The following is an 11,895-nucleotide window of genomic DNA, read 5'->3' as shown; positions in this document are numbered from 1 at the left end:
AGATTTGGGTCTTCTGCTCAAGAGCTATGAAGGCCTTATTTTATTGCAGTATACTATTAGGAAGCCCTGCTGCAACCAACCATACAGAATATGTCACATAAATAAGGCTTTAAGTTTCTAGTTACCACATATCTCTCCTCCCTTTATCTAAATATGGAAATTCTTTGCTATTCAGTGCAGATGCACTATTAATATCACTTAAAAATGGAAAAATAACCTTTATTTAGAGTGCAAAACAATAGATAAGTTTATGGGATTTCCTTTTGCTTTCATGACAAAAGACTAAGCTATCCTAAAGCTTTCCAATGATGTGTTCCAACAAGAAAAAGCTGTTGATGGTGTGGCAGTAGCAGTGACGTAATGCACTATTTCTTCAAAGTACAATTCATTTACTTAACAATTCTATAATGAAAATCTTGCCCATGTTAATCTTTGATCCAGTTTCTTTTTTTCTGATTATCACCATTCATTTTTATTAAATTTTAATTTTAATTTATCAAATAAAACAAGCATTTCCATAACATAGTATAATAAAAAAAAAGATCACATATGTAACTGCAAATCTACTATGCACAACTTGCTATTCCTTTCAAATATACAACAAAATTATCATGTAAATTTTTTTCTTCCCCCACCCTGCCCTAGAGATGGCTACATTAGACACAAATAGGTATGTATTTTTATACATACTTCTATTTATCAGTTCAGAAAGACAGTGTCTTTCTTCATATGTCCTTTATAGTTAATTTGGGTGTATATAATGGTCAAAATAACTTATTCAAATTCTTTCTTAAAACAATATTGCTGTTACTGTATACAATATTCTCTTAATTCAGCTAATTTTGCTCTGCATTATTTTGAGCAAGTTTCAATTTCAGTTTCGATCCAGTTTCAATGGGTATAGGAATATGCAATTTGAATTACACTCACATTCAATGCAAGCGTCAAATATCATAATAGACGGGTGATTTGGGGTTGTTATTTTGTTTTTTACAAATAGGCTCAAAACATCTTGTCAAATCATAAAAAGTTATTAATTATGCCTTATTTTATGGTGCATAGTAAAAAGCTGTTCCTCTTGAAAATGAAAATCAAGGGATCTATGGCCTGAATAGAAACAATTTCAGCTACTCCTAACATGCTGAATTAACACTTCTCCATCACAAGAATGCACATGGGGTACAAACACTGTTCAGTTGCCTACTAGGACCTATGGTTATTTCAAACATGGACACGAATCCTTAGCATAGATCTCATCAAGGGAATTAGGAAGCTAAGGCAAAGTTTGTTGCTTGCTATTTATAAAGGGCCACTGTTCTCCCCACTATCCATGACTTCTTAGGAAATAAAGTGGGCCTCAGATATTGCTTATTTAAAATTACATAGTTACAGAGCTCTCGAGTATCTAACATAGAAAAACAATCACAAGTAATTTATTTTTGAGAATCATTTAACATGAAATGATACAAATAAAATTTATATAAATACAAATCCACATTTGTCGTAACACAGATGACAAAGAATAAAGTAAAAACAAGAAAACTAAATGGGCTGCTATATACAAATGGACACAGCTGTGTCCTGTACAGTAAAGGTCTTTTACAAAATAGTCATCCCACATCAATAGAAGACCACTCTCCATTCAGTGTCCTTATCCTGCAAGATAGGTTGCTGTAGTATCTGTACCTGTTTTCTCCATGTCCTCCTTTAATATGGGTGGTAGTTGCTTTGGTGATTACCACCCCCTTGGAAATGTAGTCTGCATATCCATAGTTCCCATAGTTATATCCAGCATAATATCTGCCATAACCACTATAGTCTTGATTACCATCCTGGGCAGCTACGGGCAGCTAGATGGTGCAGTGGGCAGAGCACTAGTCTTGGACTCATCTTCATGAGTTCAAATGTAGCCTCAGACATTTATTAGCTGTGTGACCCCGGGCAACTCACTTAACCTTGTTTGCCTCAATTTCCTCATCTGTCAAATGAGCTGGAGAAGGAAATGGCGAACCACTCCAGTATCTTGGCCAAGAAAACCACAAATGGGGTCATGAAGAGTATCCTTGATCATTGTTCAGTCATACTGCAGTGGTTTGCCATTTCCTTCTCCAGCTCATTTGACAGGTGAGGAAACTGAGGCAAACAGGATTAAGTGACTTGCCCAGGGTCACTTGGCTAGTAAGTGTCTGGTCATAATAGTTATTAAATCTCTGGTTCCAGTTTTGGCCCTGCCCTTGGGCCACGACCCCCTAGTCTCACCTCCCCTGCCAGCTGTGCAGCACCTCTCCCTCCTTTCTGTTACTGATGTTACTGCCTGCACAGTGGGCAGCTTTCATTTCACACTTCCCAGAAGCAAGCTGATGGTATCTGTTTCCTAATAATTCTTTTCTGGTTCTTCATCTGTATCTGTAATAAAAGCAGAATCTTCTTCTTTCATTTGCGTTTGTGTTGATAGGAAGTTCAATATTCTCAATCTCTCCGAATGCTCCAAAATATTCTTTGATTTCTTCTTCAGAGGTATGCGGGCTCAGCCCACCCACAAATGCTTTTTTTTTTTCCAGTGAGTTCTTTTTCCTGTAAAGCTTTAGCCCCTTTGAGGTCTACCAGCTTGCCACCCGGCTTGTATTCTCTATGTTCCAGGACCTTATCGACCCTGGAAGCATCTTTGAAAAGCATAGACGCGAAGGCACTCGGTTTTCCCCGTGACGAGACAGGTATTCGGTGAGATCTTTTTGGCTTGTATCCCAGCTTAACCCTCCAATAAACATTGTCCTGATAATAGCTTGTGCTCGCGCTGATCTGGGAGCCCTCGGGGTCTCCTCTCCACGTCGCTGGATTCGCTCACTTCCTCCCTGGCCTCGGGGCTGTCCACCGCGGCCAGGGGCACTGCTGGAGGAGTAGCGCACTGCTGCTTGGAGCGCGACCCGATTCAAATGCAACCTCCTCACGAAACCTTCCCTGACCTCTCCAGTTATAATAACTCCTCCTCCCCTTCCATATAGCATTTTGTTTTATACCTCTGTGACGCATTTACCTGGTATTATTGCGTTTTATACTTATCTGTCTTTTCTCCTTCAAGACTGCAAACTCTGTGAGTAAATTTTGTTATCTCCCTCCCTTCCTGTATAAAGCACAGTCCTTTAAACACAGTAGATCATGTAGCTGCGCACAAGAAGCTCCAGGGTCTCCCTATTACTTCTAGGATAAAAATACTCAAAGTCTAATTGACTTTTTATAACCCTTTCTAGTTTGGCTCCAACCTACCATTTCAAGCTGACTGCGTGTATCTTTCCTTCACACTTTCTGCTTCAGACAAATTGTTCTTCACCCAATCTTACGCTTTCTTTGGGGGGTGGTTGGGAAGGAGGAATTGAAATTAGGTGATTTGCCTAGGGTCACACAGTTAGCGTCTGAGGGCTGGATTTGAACTCTGATCCTTCTGACTGGAGGGCAGGTATTCTATTCACTGTGCCACCAGCTGCCTCCAGCCTGTGTTTCTTTGCGTAGACTGTTTCTCACATCCACCTCTTAGAATCCCTGGCTTCTTCAAAATTCAGCTCGAGTGTACCTCGGAGGAGAGGTCTTTCCCAGTTATTTATTGGCCTTCCTTGGCCCCAAATCACTTGGTCTTCACTTTGTATGCATTTTGTATTTTGTAGGAGTCAGGTTCAAGTCCCCTACCACCCACCAGGCATGTGATCCAGAGTGAATAAGTCAATTGACCTTTCTCAGAGCTCCAGGCTTAAGACTGTGAGTTGTAAGGAGTCTGCTAATTGCATTTATTGGTAGAGGAATTTCCTCACCCAGCACTCCATACACTGATGAGATCACAGGTCTATTTTTCAAAAATTGTACTTACTGATATATGTACATCGTTTTCCCTCCACAGAATACAAGCTTTTTGAGGGCATTTGTTTAATACTTTGTACCCCATTGCACCTAGCAAAGTACCTAGAATGTAGTAGGCATGTAATGCTTGTTGCACTTTGTTGAATCGAATGTATGTTCATTGAACTGCATCATCTCTCCTTTGTTATAGCTCAAAATTTTAAATTCCATCAAATAAAGTTTCATTTAAGTTGGCCAGACTCTTTTAAAATGTAAATTCCCTAAGAGGAGATTCATACATTAAAGGGAATGTGGCTTGCAGAATTCATGCCCCAGTGTAAAGATGTGGAGGAAAGAGAGACCAGGAAGGACACTGAAAGGAGCAGCCTGGCTTGGCCTGCCTCCTTGAGACTTTTTCCTCAAGGCTGTAGTGTTTCTGAGGGAGCCAATCAACCAGATGGAATCTGGGATTTACTTTCTCAAGAAACTGGAAGAGATAGACACCATGTATATACCTCTAGGCCCAGAAACGGAGACAAGCAGTCCTTCCCCATATTCCCTCCCCCCATCCACCCAGAGACACACACATACACGCCCTCTATCCCAGTTGCCCTGACAGCAGTTTACATTGTGAGGTGTCTCTGGTTACAGGCCAGCCTGAACAGGTTTTTTTTTTTAATGGAGGAGGGGCCAGTGTGGTGGAAAAAGTGGTGACTTTTCTTCTCTCTCCCATCCCTTCCCCTTTTTTTCCTTTCCCTTCCTTTTCCCTAACCTTCCTTCCTCTTCCTTTCCCTTCCCCTTTTTTCCCTTCTTCTTTTGTCCTCCATTCCTTTCCCATCTCTCCCTCCCCCTCCCCACCTTCCCCCCCCTTCCTCTCCTCCCCTTCTCCCTTCTCCTTTCCCCTCCACTTTCCTCTTTTCCTTACCTTCCTCTCCTTTCTTCTTTCCTTCCCCAAATTCCAACACCATGGCCAGTGCTTATCACTGGGAAGCCCGGAGAAGACAGATGGCTCTAGACCGGAGAAGACACTACCAGCTTCAACAGGTAGGTTAAGGGAAACCTGGACCGCCTGAGTATCTCTCTCCTTTAATCTCTTCCCCAGGTATCTTTAATATCCCAAAGGCAGCAGGGTAGCTGAGTTACGGATTTGGAAGAGATTTAACTATCAGAAGGGGGAAAGTACACATAGTTGGGAATGGCTGGGGAAGGGGGCCCTACTAATTGCTTCTCAGCAATGAATTTCCACATTGGGGATGGGGCAGAAACAGGGAGAGGGGAGAAGCCAGTTCATTGGGAGCATGATGCCTTGCATGCTATAGGTGCTTAATAAATGTTTACTGAATTGCATTGGGGTTTCCTCCTGGATTTTCCTCTCCCTGATTATCTTTGTTGACTCAGCTGGTTATGATGTGATCCAGACCATAGGTTAGGTCAGGGATGAGGAACCTTCAGCCTCAAGGCCGCATGTGGCCTTCTAAGTCCTCGAGTGCAGACCTTTAACTGAATCCAAACTTCATAGAACAAATCCCCTTAATAAAAGGATTTGTTCTGTAAAACTTGGACTCAGTCAAAAGGCCACACAAGGCCAAGGACCTAGAAGGCCACATGTGGCCTCCAGGCCACAGGTTTCCCACCCTTGGTAAGTACTAAGGGAAGTTAAGCTCTGGGATTGTGAGCTTTTAAATTATACTCACTGCTGAAAGTTATTTTCCTTACTAGCTCATCCCCTCTCCCACCTCCCTATTCTAACCCACCCCTCTCCACCCCTCTCTGGGAGCTCAGGAGGACCCTGGAATGGTAGCATTAGCTGGGGCTGGAGGAGGTTGCTTAGTCACCCCACTCACCATCAGCACAGTCCTGGCTATGGAAAGTGAGGTACTGGGTGCTGAAGCCAGGTCTCTGGGACATCCCAGGAAATGAAGAACAAAAAGATAGAGAATGACCTGGAGGAACAAAGATACTGCATGGGGCTTGAACCCTATCAGCGGTATCACTCTCTGAGCCCTGAGCGCGAATACGTGTATGGCGACAGGAGCCCGGAGACCTCCCATCGGAACCTGGGGGCGTACATCACTGGAGAATCTCCAGAAGACTCAAGAGGCGGCTACGTGTTTCCTGAACTCCCGACGGTGGGCCACTGCATGTGCCAATGCCAGTGTCACTTCCAAGGTCAGGGCCACCATCAGAGCAGGAGCCACGTCCAGGATGAAGAACAGGACGAGGAGCAGGATGAAGTCCAGGACTTGGGCCAGAGCAAGAGTCGGGACCGGAACCGAGACCGGGACCTATGCCAGAGCAAAAGCCAGCGCCACACCAAGAGCCAGATCCGGGACCGGGAACAGAGCAAGAGCCAGCGCCAGAGCAAAGACCAAGGTCACACTGGACACCATACTGGTCACCACCATCACAAAATTCATACCTTGGGTTACCAGCAAGCTGCTCATCACTCCCAAGAGCCCAGACACAGTAAGTGAACTGTCCTTGGAGTTGGGGGTGTGGGGGCTGGGAGTTAGGCTGGGCAGAGGGGTTCAGGCCCTAGGGAAGATTAAGTTACTCAACTCCCTAGCCTCTAGACAGACATGCCCATCCTAAGTGTTTGTATCTGCCTGTAGGACCTGAAAGATGAAAAATCACTGCTTATCAATTGTTTCTCAAGCACCTACTGTGTAGACAGGGAGCTCCTTGAGCACCTTTCTTTTTATCCCTCCTACTTAGCACATAGTAGGAACTTAAATATCTGTTTACTGATTGCCAGGTGCTTATGCTAAGCAAAGGGAGATGCAACAGAAACAACAGAACAGTCCTTGTCCTCAAGAAATCTCCATTCTATTGGAGAGGAAGCAATGTGTAGATGGAGAAATAAATACAAACTAGGCACCCTGGGGGAAAGAACCCTGGATTTAGGGAGGAGAGAGAAGGAATACAGAGAGTTTGGGGAGATGTTTAGATGGCAGGGAAAGTAGTTAGACAAAGCAACACTATATTAGGACAAAAAACAGTTTAGAGTGGGAGCTGATCTAAGAGTTCTTTGAGAATTTCCTAGGAAATTCACACCCAGACTTGGAAATTCAGTCTCCTCGGTTCTGCCCTTTCACTCTATATCCAATCAAGTGTCAGATACTCTGTGATCATCTTCATTTGTCCTCTCCTTTCTATTTCTGCTGATTCTAGACCCAGCCTCTATAGCATCAGCCTCTAAACTCATCTCCTCCACTCATCCTATGAACTGCTGTTAGAATCTTCCTGATTCCATTTTATCTCTACTCTGACCAAATCCTCCGGTAGGCTTCTCATTTGCTACTAACCAAAATCTAAAGTCTCAGCCTGGAATTCAAGGCCCTATGACCTGGGACCTTCACTTTCTAGCCTTAGTTCACACTACTTTCCTTGCTTTGCTACTCCTCTTCCCTCCTAACTCATTTATGGCTTTCCTATCTCCATCCATTTCTTTGTTCACCCCATTCCCTAAGCCTAGAAGACCTCTCTGTCCTTACTGTTGAAATAGACTGCACCTTCAAGTGCCAACCCTTCCTAAGAACCTTTCCTGAATCCCTTGGCTTCTTTTCCTGGGACTTTCATACTTGATGATTCTATGACCTCATCTGTGGTTACTCCCTCACATAGTGCCTTTGCATGAGCTCTCCCTCTATGTCTGAAGTGTACTCCCTCCTTACCTCTGCCTCTTCAAAATCTTTCTTTTCCTTCAAAACTCAAGCCATCCCCTACACAAGGCTTTTCCTAATCCCCTCAGTTGCCAGTACCCTTTCCCCACAACTACTTGGTACTGACTTTGTATATATTTTATATTTTTTATGTGTGTAAATGTTTGTTTTCTCCCTTCTCCTTCCCGTTAGAATGTTGTTAGCTCTTTGACAGCAGGGGTGATTTTTGTCTAGTCTTTATTTCCCCTTCATCCATTCCAGAACCTGGTACATAGTAGGTGCTTAATGAGTGCTCGTTGCATGAAAATAAGGACTCTAGTCCTTCTAAGCCTTAGTATCTGATGGGATGAATTACTAAAACAATTGTCACTAGGTGGCCAACTCTAGCAATGAGCCCATTCTAAATTAATGCTGATTAGCTATTACTATTATTAATAGTTATTGATGATTTGTGTGTGAATTCTATGAAGCAGATGAACTGTGTCTTAAGTAACTATCTTTACCAGTTCCTTACATACAGTACTATGGGATTTGGAGTAAAAAATCGTACAGGTCAGCTAGCCCTCCTTCTACAGCTAGCAACAGTAGCAACCATACATCATTGAATAAATGAATGACTCTATGTAGACAATAACTTATGCTTTCTATCTCATTTCAACCCCCACTATCAGATGCCCCAGACACTCTTCGCCATCCCAAACGTGGAAAGAGATACACGGTAAGAACGGGACAGAGAATGAGTGTGAGAATGAATTGTGAAGAGTGCTGGATTTGGAGTTCAAATCTGCACTCTACCGCTATGATTTGTGTGACCCTGGGCAGATCATTCAACCTCTCTGGGCCCCAGTTCCTTCACCTATAAACAAGGGCATTAGACTAGATGACCCACCTCTAGGATCCCTTCCACCTCTAAATCTATGATGCTAGGAAAGTGTGAAGTTGTAAGGGGAGAGAAAGGACAAGTGACAATGCATACACTTCTCATCCATGAGTAGCTCAAATTACAATCCCCTCTCTGGAGCACCTGGCTCTATCACCTGTCACTTTGCTATGACAAGGGAGGGGAGTTCTTTGCAATGGTCCTCAAATCATCACCATCAAAGAGTTACTGAGCATGTTCTATGTGTAAGGCACCATCCTAGCAGACACTAGGAATATACAGAGGAAAAAGGCCCTCAGAAGGCTTATAGTCTCAGAAACGCAGAAGAGCTACAAAAGAAAGGTGAACACTGATGCACGAGGTAGACACTAAGTACCCCATGAGCAGTAAGTAAGATGGTAAGTATTATAGGGGTTCAAAGGAGGAAGACACCAAGGGCTGGGTATTTACAAAAGATGTCATGGAGATGAAAAGAAATAAGTATGAGGAGGGAGGGAAGGGAAGGAAGGAAGAAGGGGAGAGGGTTAGCACGCCGAGAGAGAGAGAGAGAGAGAGAGAGAGAGAGAGAGAGAGAGAGAGAGAGAGAGAGAGAGAGAGAGAGAGAGAGAGAAGGGAAGAGAGAAAAGAGAGGAGAGAAAAGAGAGGAGAGAAAAAAGAAAGATGGTAGGAAGGAAGAAAGAAAAGAAGAAAAGGAGGAAAGGAGGAAGAAAGGGAGGGAGGGAAGGAAAAAAGGAAGTATGGGAGGAAGGGAAGAAGGTAGAAAGGAAAGAGGGAAAGGAGAGAAAGGGAGGGAGGGAGAGAAGGAGAGAGGGAGAGAGGAAGGAAGGAAGGGAGAGAGGAGGAAGGGAGGGAGAGAGGAGGAAGGGAGGGAGAAGAGAGAAAGAGGAAGGAAGGAAGAAAGGGAGGAAGAAAGGAAGGAAAAGAAGGAGAGAGAGAAGGGAAAGAGGGAGGAAGGGAAGAAGGGAAGGTAGAAGGGAAGGAGAGAGGAAAGGAGAGGGAGAGAAAAGGAGGGAGAAGGGAGGGAGAGAGGAAGGGAAAGAGAGGGAAGAAGGGATGGGAAGGAAAAGAAAATGGGGAGTATGAAGAAAGTTAATTTGGGCAAAAAGATGACTAGTTAAGTTTTAGATACATTGGAAATGATAACAGGACATCCTGATGGAAATGTCCAACTGTTCGTTGAACAGGGCAGGACGGAGGCTCAGCAGAAGCAGCAAGAACTGGAGATTTTTGGAGTCATTCAGGGAGAGTTAAATGTTAGCCAGGGGAGTGGTAATAAATGTGGAGTATAGGACTAAATGGCTTTTAAGGCCCCTTCTAGCTGTGATCCAGATTCAAACAGATTGCCAAGGGAGGAGAGTGGAGGCTCTTCTCCAAGACCGGCCCCTCTACATATGTATATACCCATGATCCTGTCCTCTCCCATCTCCAGCAGATTGCCTCTACTTACCCAAAGTCACACTGACAGTGAGTAGTGGAGCTGGATTTGATGGCATCTTCTAATTCTAATTACCTAATTAATTACACCCTGCCCCTAGGGTTGGTCCCTGAGTCAGGTTGGTCCCAGAATCATATGGATTTAATTTAAGCTTGTAGGTGGAGATTACAACAAAAGGTAGGGATTAATTGCCTACAGATGGAGAATTGGAAGAATTCAAGGGAAGTGTTCCAGGTTTTGAGGAGTGATCAAAGAGTTGAATATGGCAGAAAGAACAAAGTAGATGAGGCCTGATGAAATGCCCCACCTCTATAAAAAATGTGTAATTATCATGAGCAAACTTGGCCCTGAAGAAGAAAGATAAAGATGCACCCCACCCCACCCCCACTTTGAAAGATGTGGAATACCACACATAATACTCAGTTGGTGTGATAATTAGTTTTGCTGAATTGTTTCCCCTCCCCCCCTCACTTTTAAAAATTCTCTATTATAAAAGATGGCTTTCTGGGTGAGGGAGAGGGAAGAAGTGATGTAAAAACAAGATATTAAGTACATATGTATATATTTTTTATTGGTGCCTGATTGCAAGGCAATGTGAGTGGTGAGGAAAAGGGAGGTTAGAGCATATAGACAACTCCTTACCACCAAAGTCTAGAAAGGAGATGTAGCTACAAAGAAGGTTCAAGGCAAGTGACAGCTGGACAAATTGGTGGGTGGGAGGAAAGGAACACATAGTGGCTCAAGAGGGAAAAACTAAAGAACTGGATGCAAAAGAATGCGATAATTAATTATTTGAAATACTAGACAAAAATATGAGAACACGGGAAGAAAACAGGTGGAAGGATACATTTTCCAAAGGGAGGGCCCCTCTTTTTTAGAGACAGGAAGGGAAGAAAGGATGAGAGGAAACAGATTTTAAGCTCCTTCAAGATACAGATTAGGTTGTTGCCTAATCTTTTTTTTTTCTTTTTTGGTGAGGCCATCGGGGTTAAGTGACTTGCCCAGGGTCACACAGCTAGTAAGTGTCAAGTGTCTGGTCTGAGGCTGGATTTGAACTCAAGTCCTCCTGACTCCAGGGTTAATGATCTATCCACTGAGCCACCTAGCTGCCCTGCCTAATCTTCTTATATGCCTTTATCCTTTGGTGCCTAGCACAATGCTGTGAAGGGCCCCTGAAGGTCTGTAAAGCACTTGATGTCTATCCCCTTATTTGATGATAATAGCTAGCATTTATATAGCATTTACTACATGTCAGGCACTGGACTGAGTGCTTTACAATTATTGGCTCATTTGAACCCAGGATTGTCATCAAGTTGTTTTTTCAGTCGTGTCCAACTCTCCGACACCCTGTTTTGGGGTTTTCTTGGCAAAGATATTGGAATGGTTTGCCATTTCCTTCTCTAGCTCATTTTCCAGATGAGGAAACTGCGGCAAACAAGAGATAAACCCAGTGATTAGGTGCTACTATTTAATCCATTTTATAGATGAGGGAATTGAGGTAGAAATAAAGATGAACTTTTCCAGGATCACAGAGCTCATCAGTAGTGTCTGAGGCAGGATTCCAACTTGGGTCTTCCTGACTCCATGCTAAAACAGTCTAGCCCTCCATCGAGCTCAGTAAGTACCTAACTTTTGCTTGCCCCCTCCCTCAGGCTATGGAGTATGTCCAGCAGTGGTAGTGAAGAGAGGACCCAGCCTCATACTGTTGTTCATCAGGAGATGAGAACCAATCAGTAATCAACGAAGTTGGCATCTAAAACTTTCCCTTAACAAATCTTTTCCCCAACACTGAGGATAACACCACGCATCAATAAAGAAATTGTTCTTGGAATGACAAAGGAGACTCTTGCTACATGTACATGGGGCAGTGGGGAGGAGAACTGGATGGGAGTTTGGGATGCCGCTCCCTCCCATCCACAAACAAAACCAAACAAGAGAAGTAGGCCTCTGGGAGCCTTGTCGGGTGGTCCTCAAACCATCCCCCAGTTTGCCACCACCGGTACATGCCTAGAGTCTCATCCTAACTTCTTAACCTTCAAATGGCACTCTAAGGTTTACATAATATTTTTCTCACAAGAATCCTGGGCAGA

The 11,895-nt window shown here is 43.6% G+C and overlaps 1 protein-coding gene and 1 pseudogene across 1 annotated transcript; one reads left to right on the top strand and one right to left on the bottom strand.

The window, feature by feature from the left end:
* Nucleotides 1-516: 516 nt before the first annotated feature.
* Nucleotides 517-4,370, bottom strand: LOC144457755 (heterogeneous nuclear ribonucleoprotein D-like pseudogene; annotated as a pseudogene).
* Nucleotides 4,371-4,514: 144 nt separating this feature from the next.
* CCDC200 (coiled-coil domain containing 200) lies at nt 4,515-11,643 on the top strand. Its single transcript, XM_020972562.2, has 4 exons — nt 4,515-4,872; nt 5,742-6,294; nt 8,162-8,208; nt 11,458-11,643. The coding sequence occupies exons 1-4, from the start codon at nt 4,795-4,797 to the stop codon at nt 11,482-11,484; spliced, it is 705 nt and encodes a 234-aa protein (XP_020828221.1). The 5' UTR covers nt 4,515-4,794; the 3' UTR covers nt 11,485-11,643.
* The last annotated feature ends 252 nt before the right edge of the window (nt 11,644-11,895 follow it).

This window comes from Phascolarctos cinereus, unplaced genomic scaffold (genome assembly GCF_003287225.1).
Source record: "Phascolarctos cinereus isolate Bilbo 61053 unplaced genomic scaffold, phaCin_HiC Scaffold_5;HRSCAF=322, whole genome shotgun sequence".
In the NCBI taxonomy this organism is placed as follows: Eukaryota; Metazoa; Chordata; class Mammalia; order Diprotodontia; family Phascolarctidae; genus Phascolarctos; species Phascolarctos cinereus.
The sequence above is the reverse complement of the archived record's forward strand: the minus strand, read 5'-3'. Positions and strand labels throughout refer to the sequence as shown.

Bases quoted from the DNA above. Each gene is read 5' to 3' on its own strand.
- CCDC200 (XM_020972562.2), top strand. From the start codon at position 4,795: ATGGCCAGTGCTTATCACTGGGAAGCCCGGAGAAGACAGATGGCTCTA. The intron at 6,295-8,161 runs GTAAGTGAACTG...CCCCACTATCAG, and splicing joins CTCCCAAGAGCCCAGACACA to ATGCCCCAGACACTCTTCGC. The intron at 8,209-11,457 runs GTAAGAACGGGA...CCCCTCCCTCAG, and splicing joins AACGTGGAAAGAGATACACG to GCTATGGAGTATGTCCAGCA.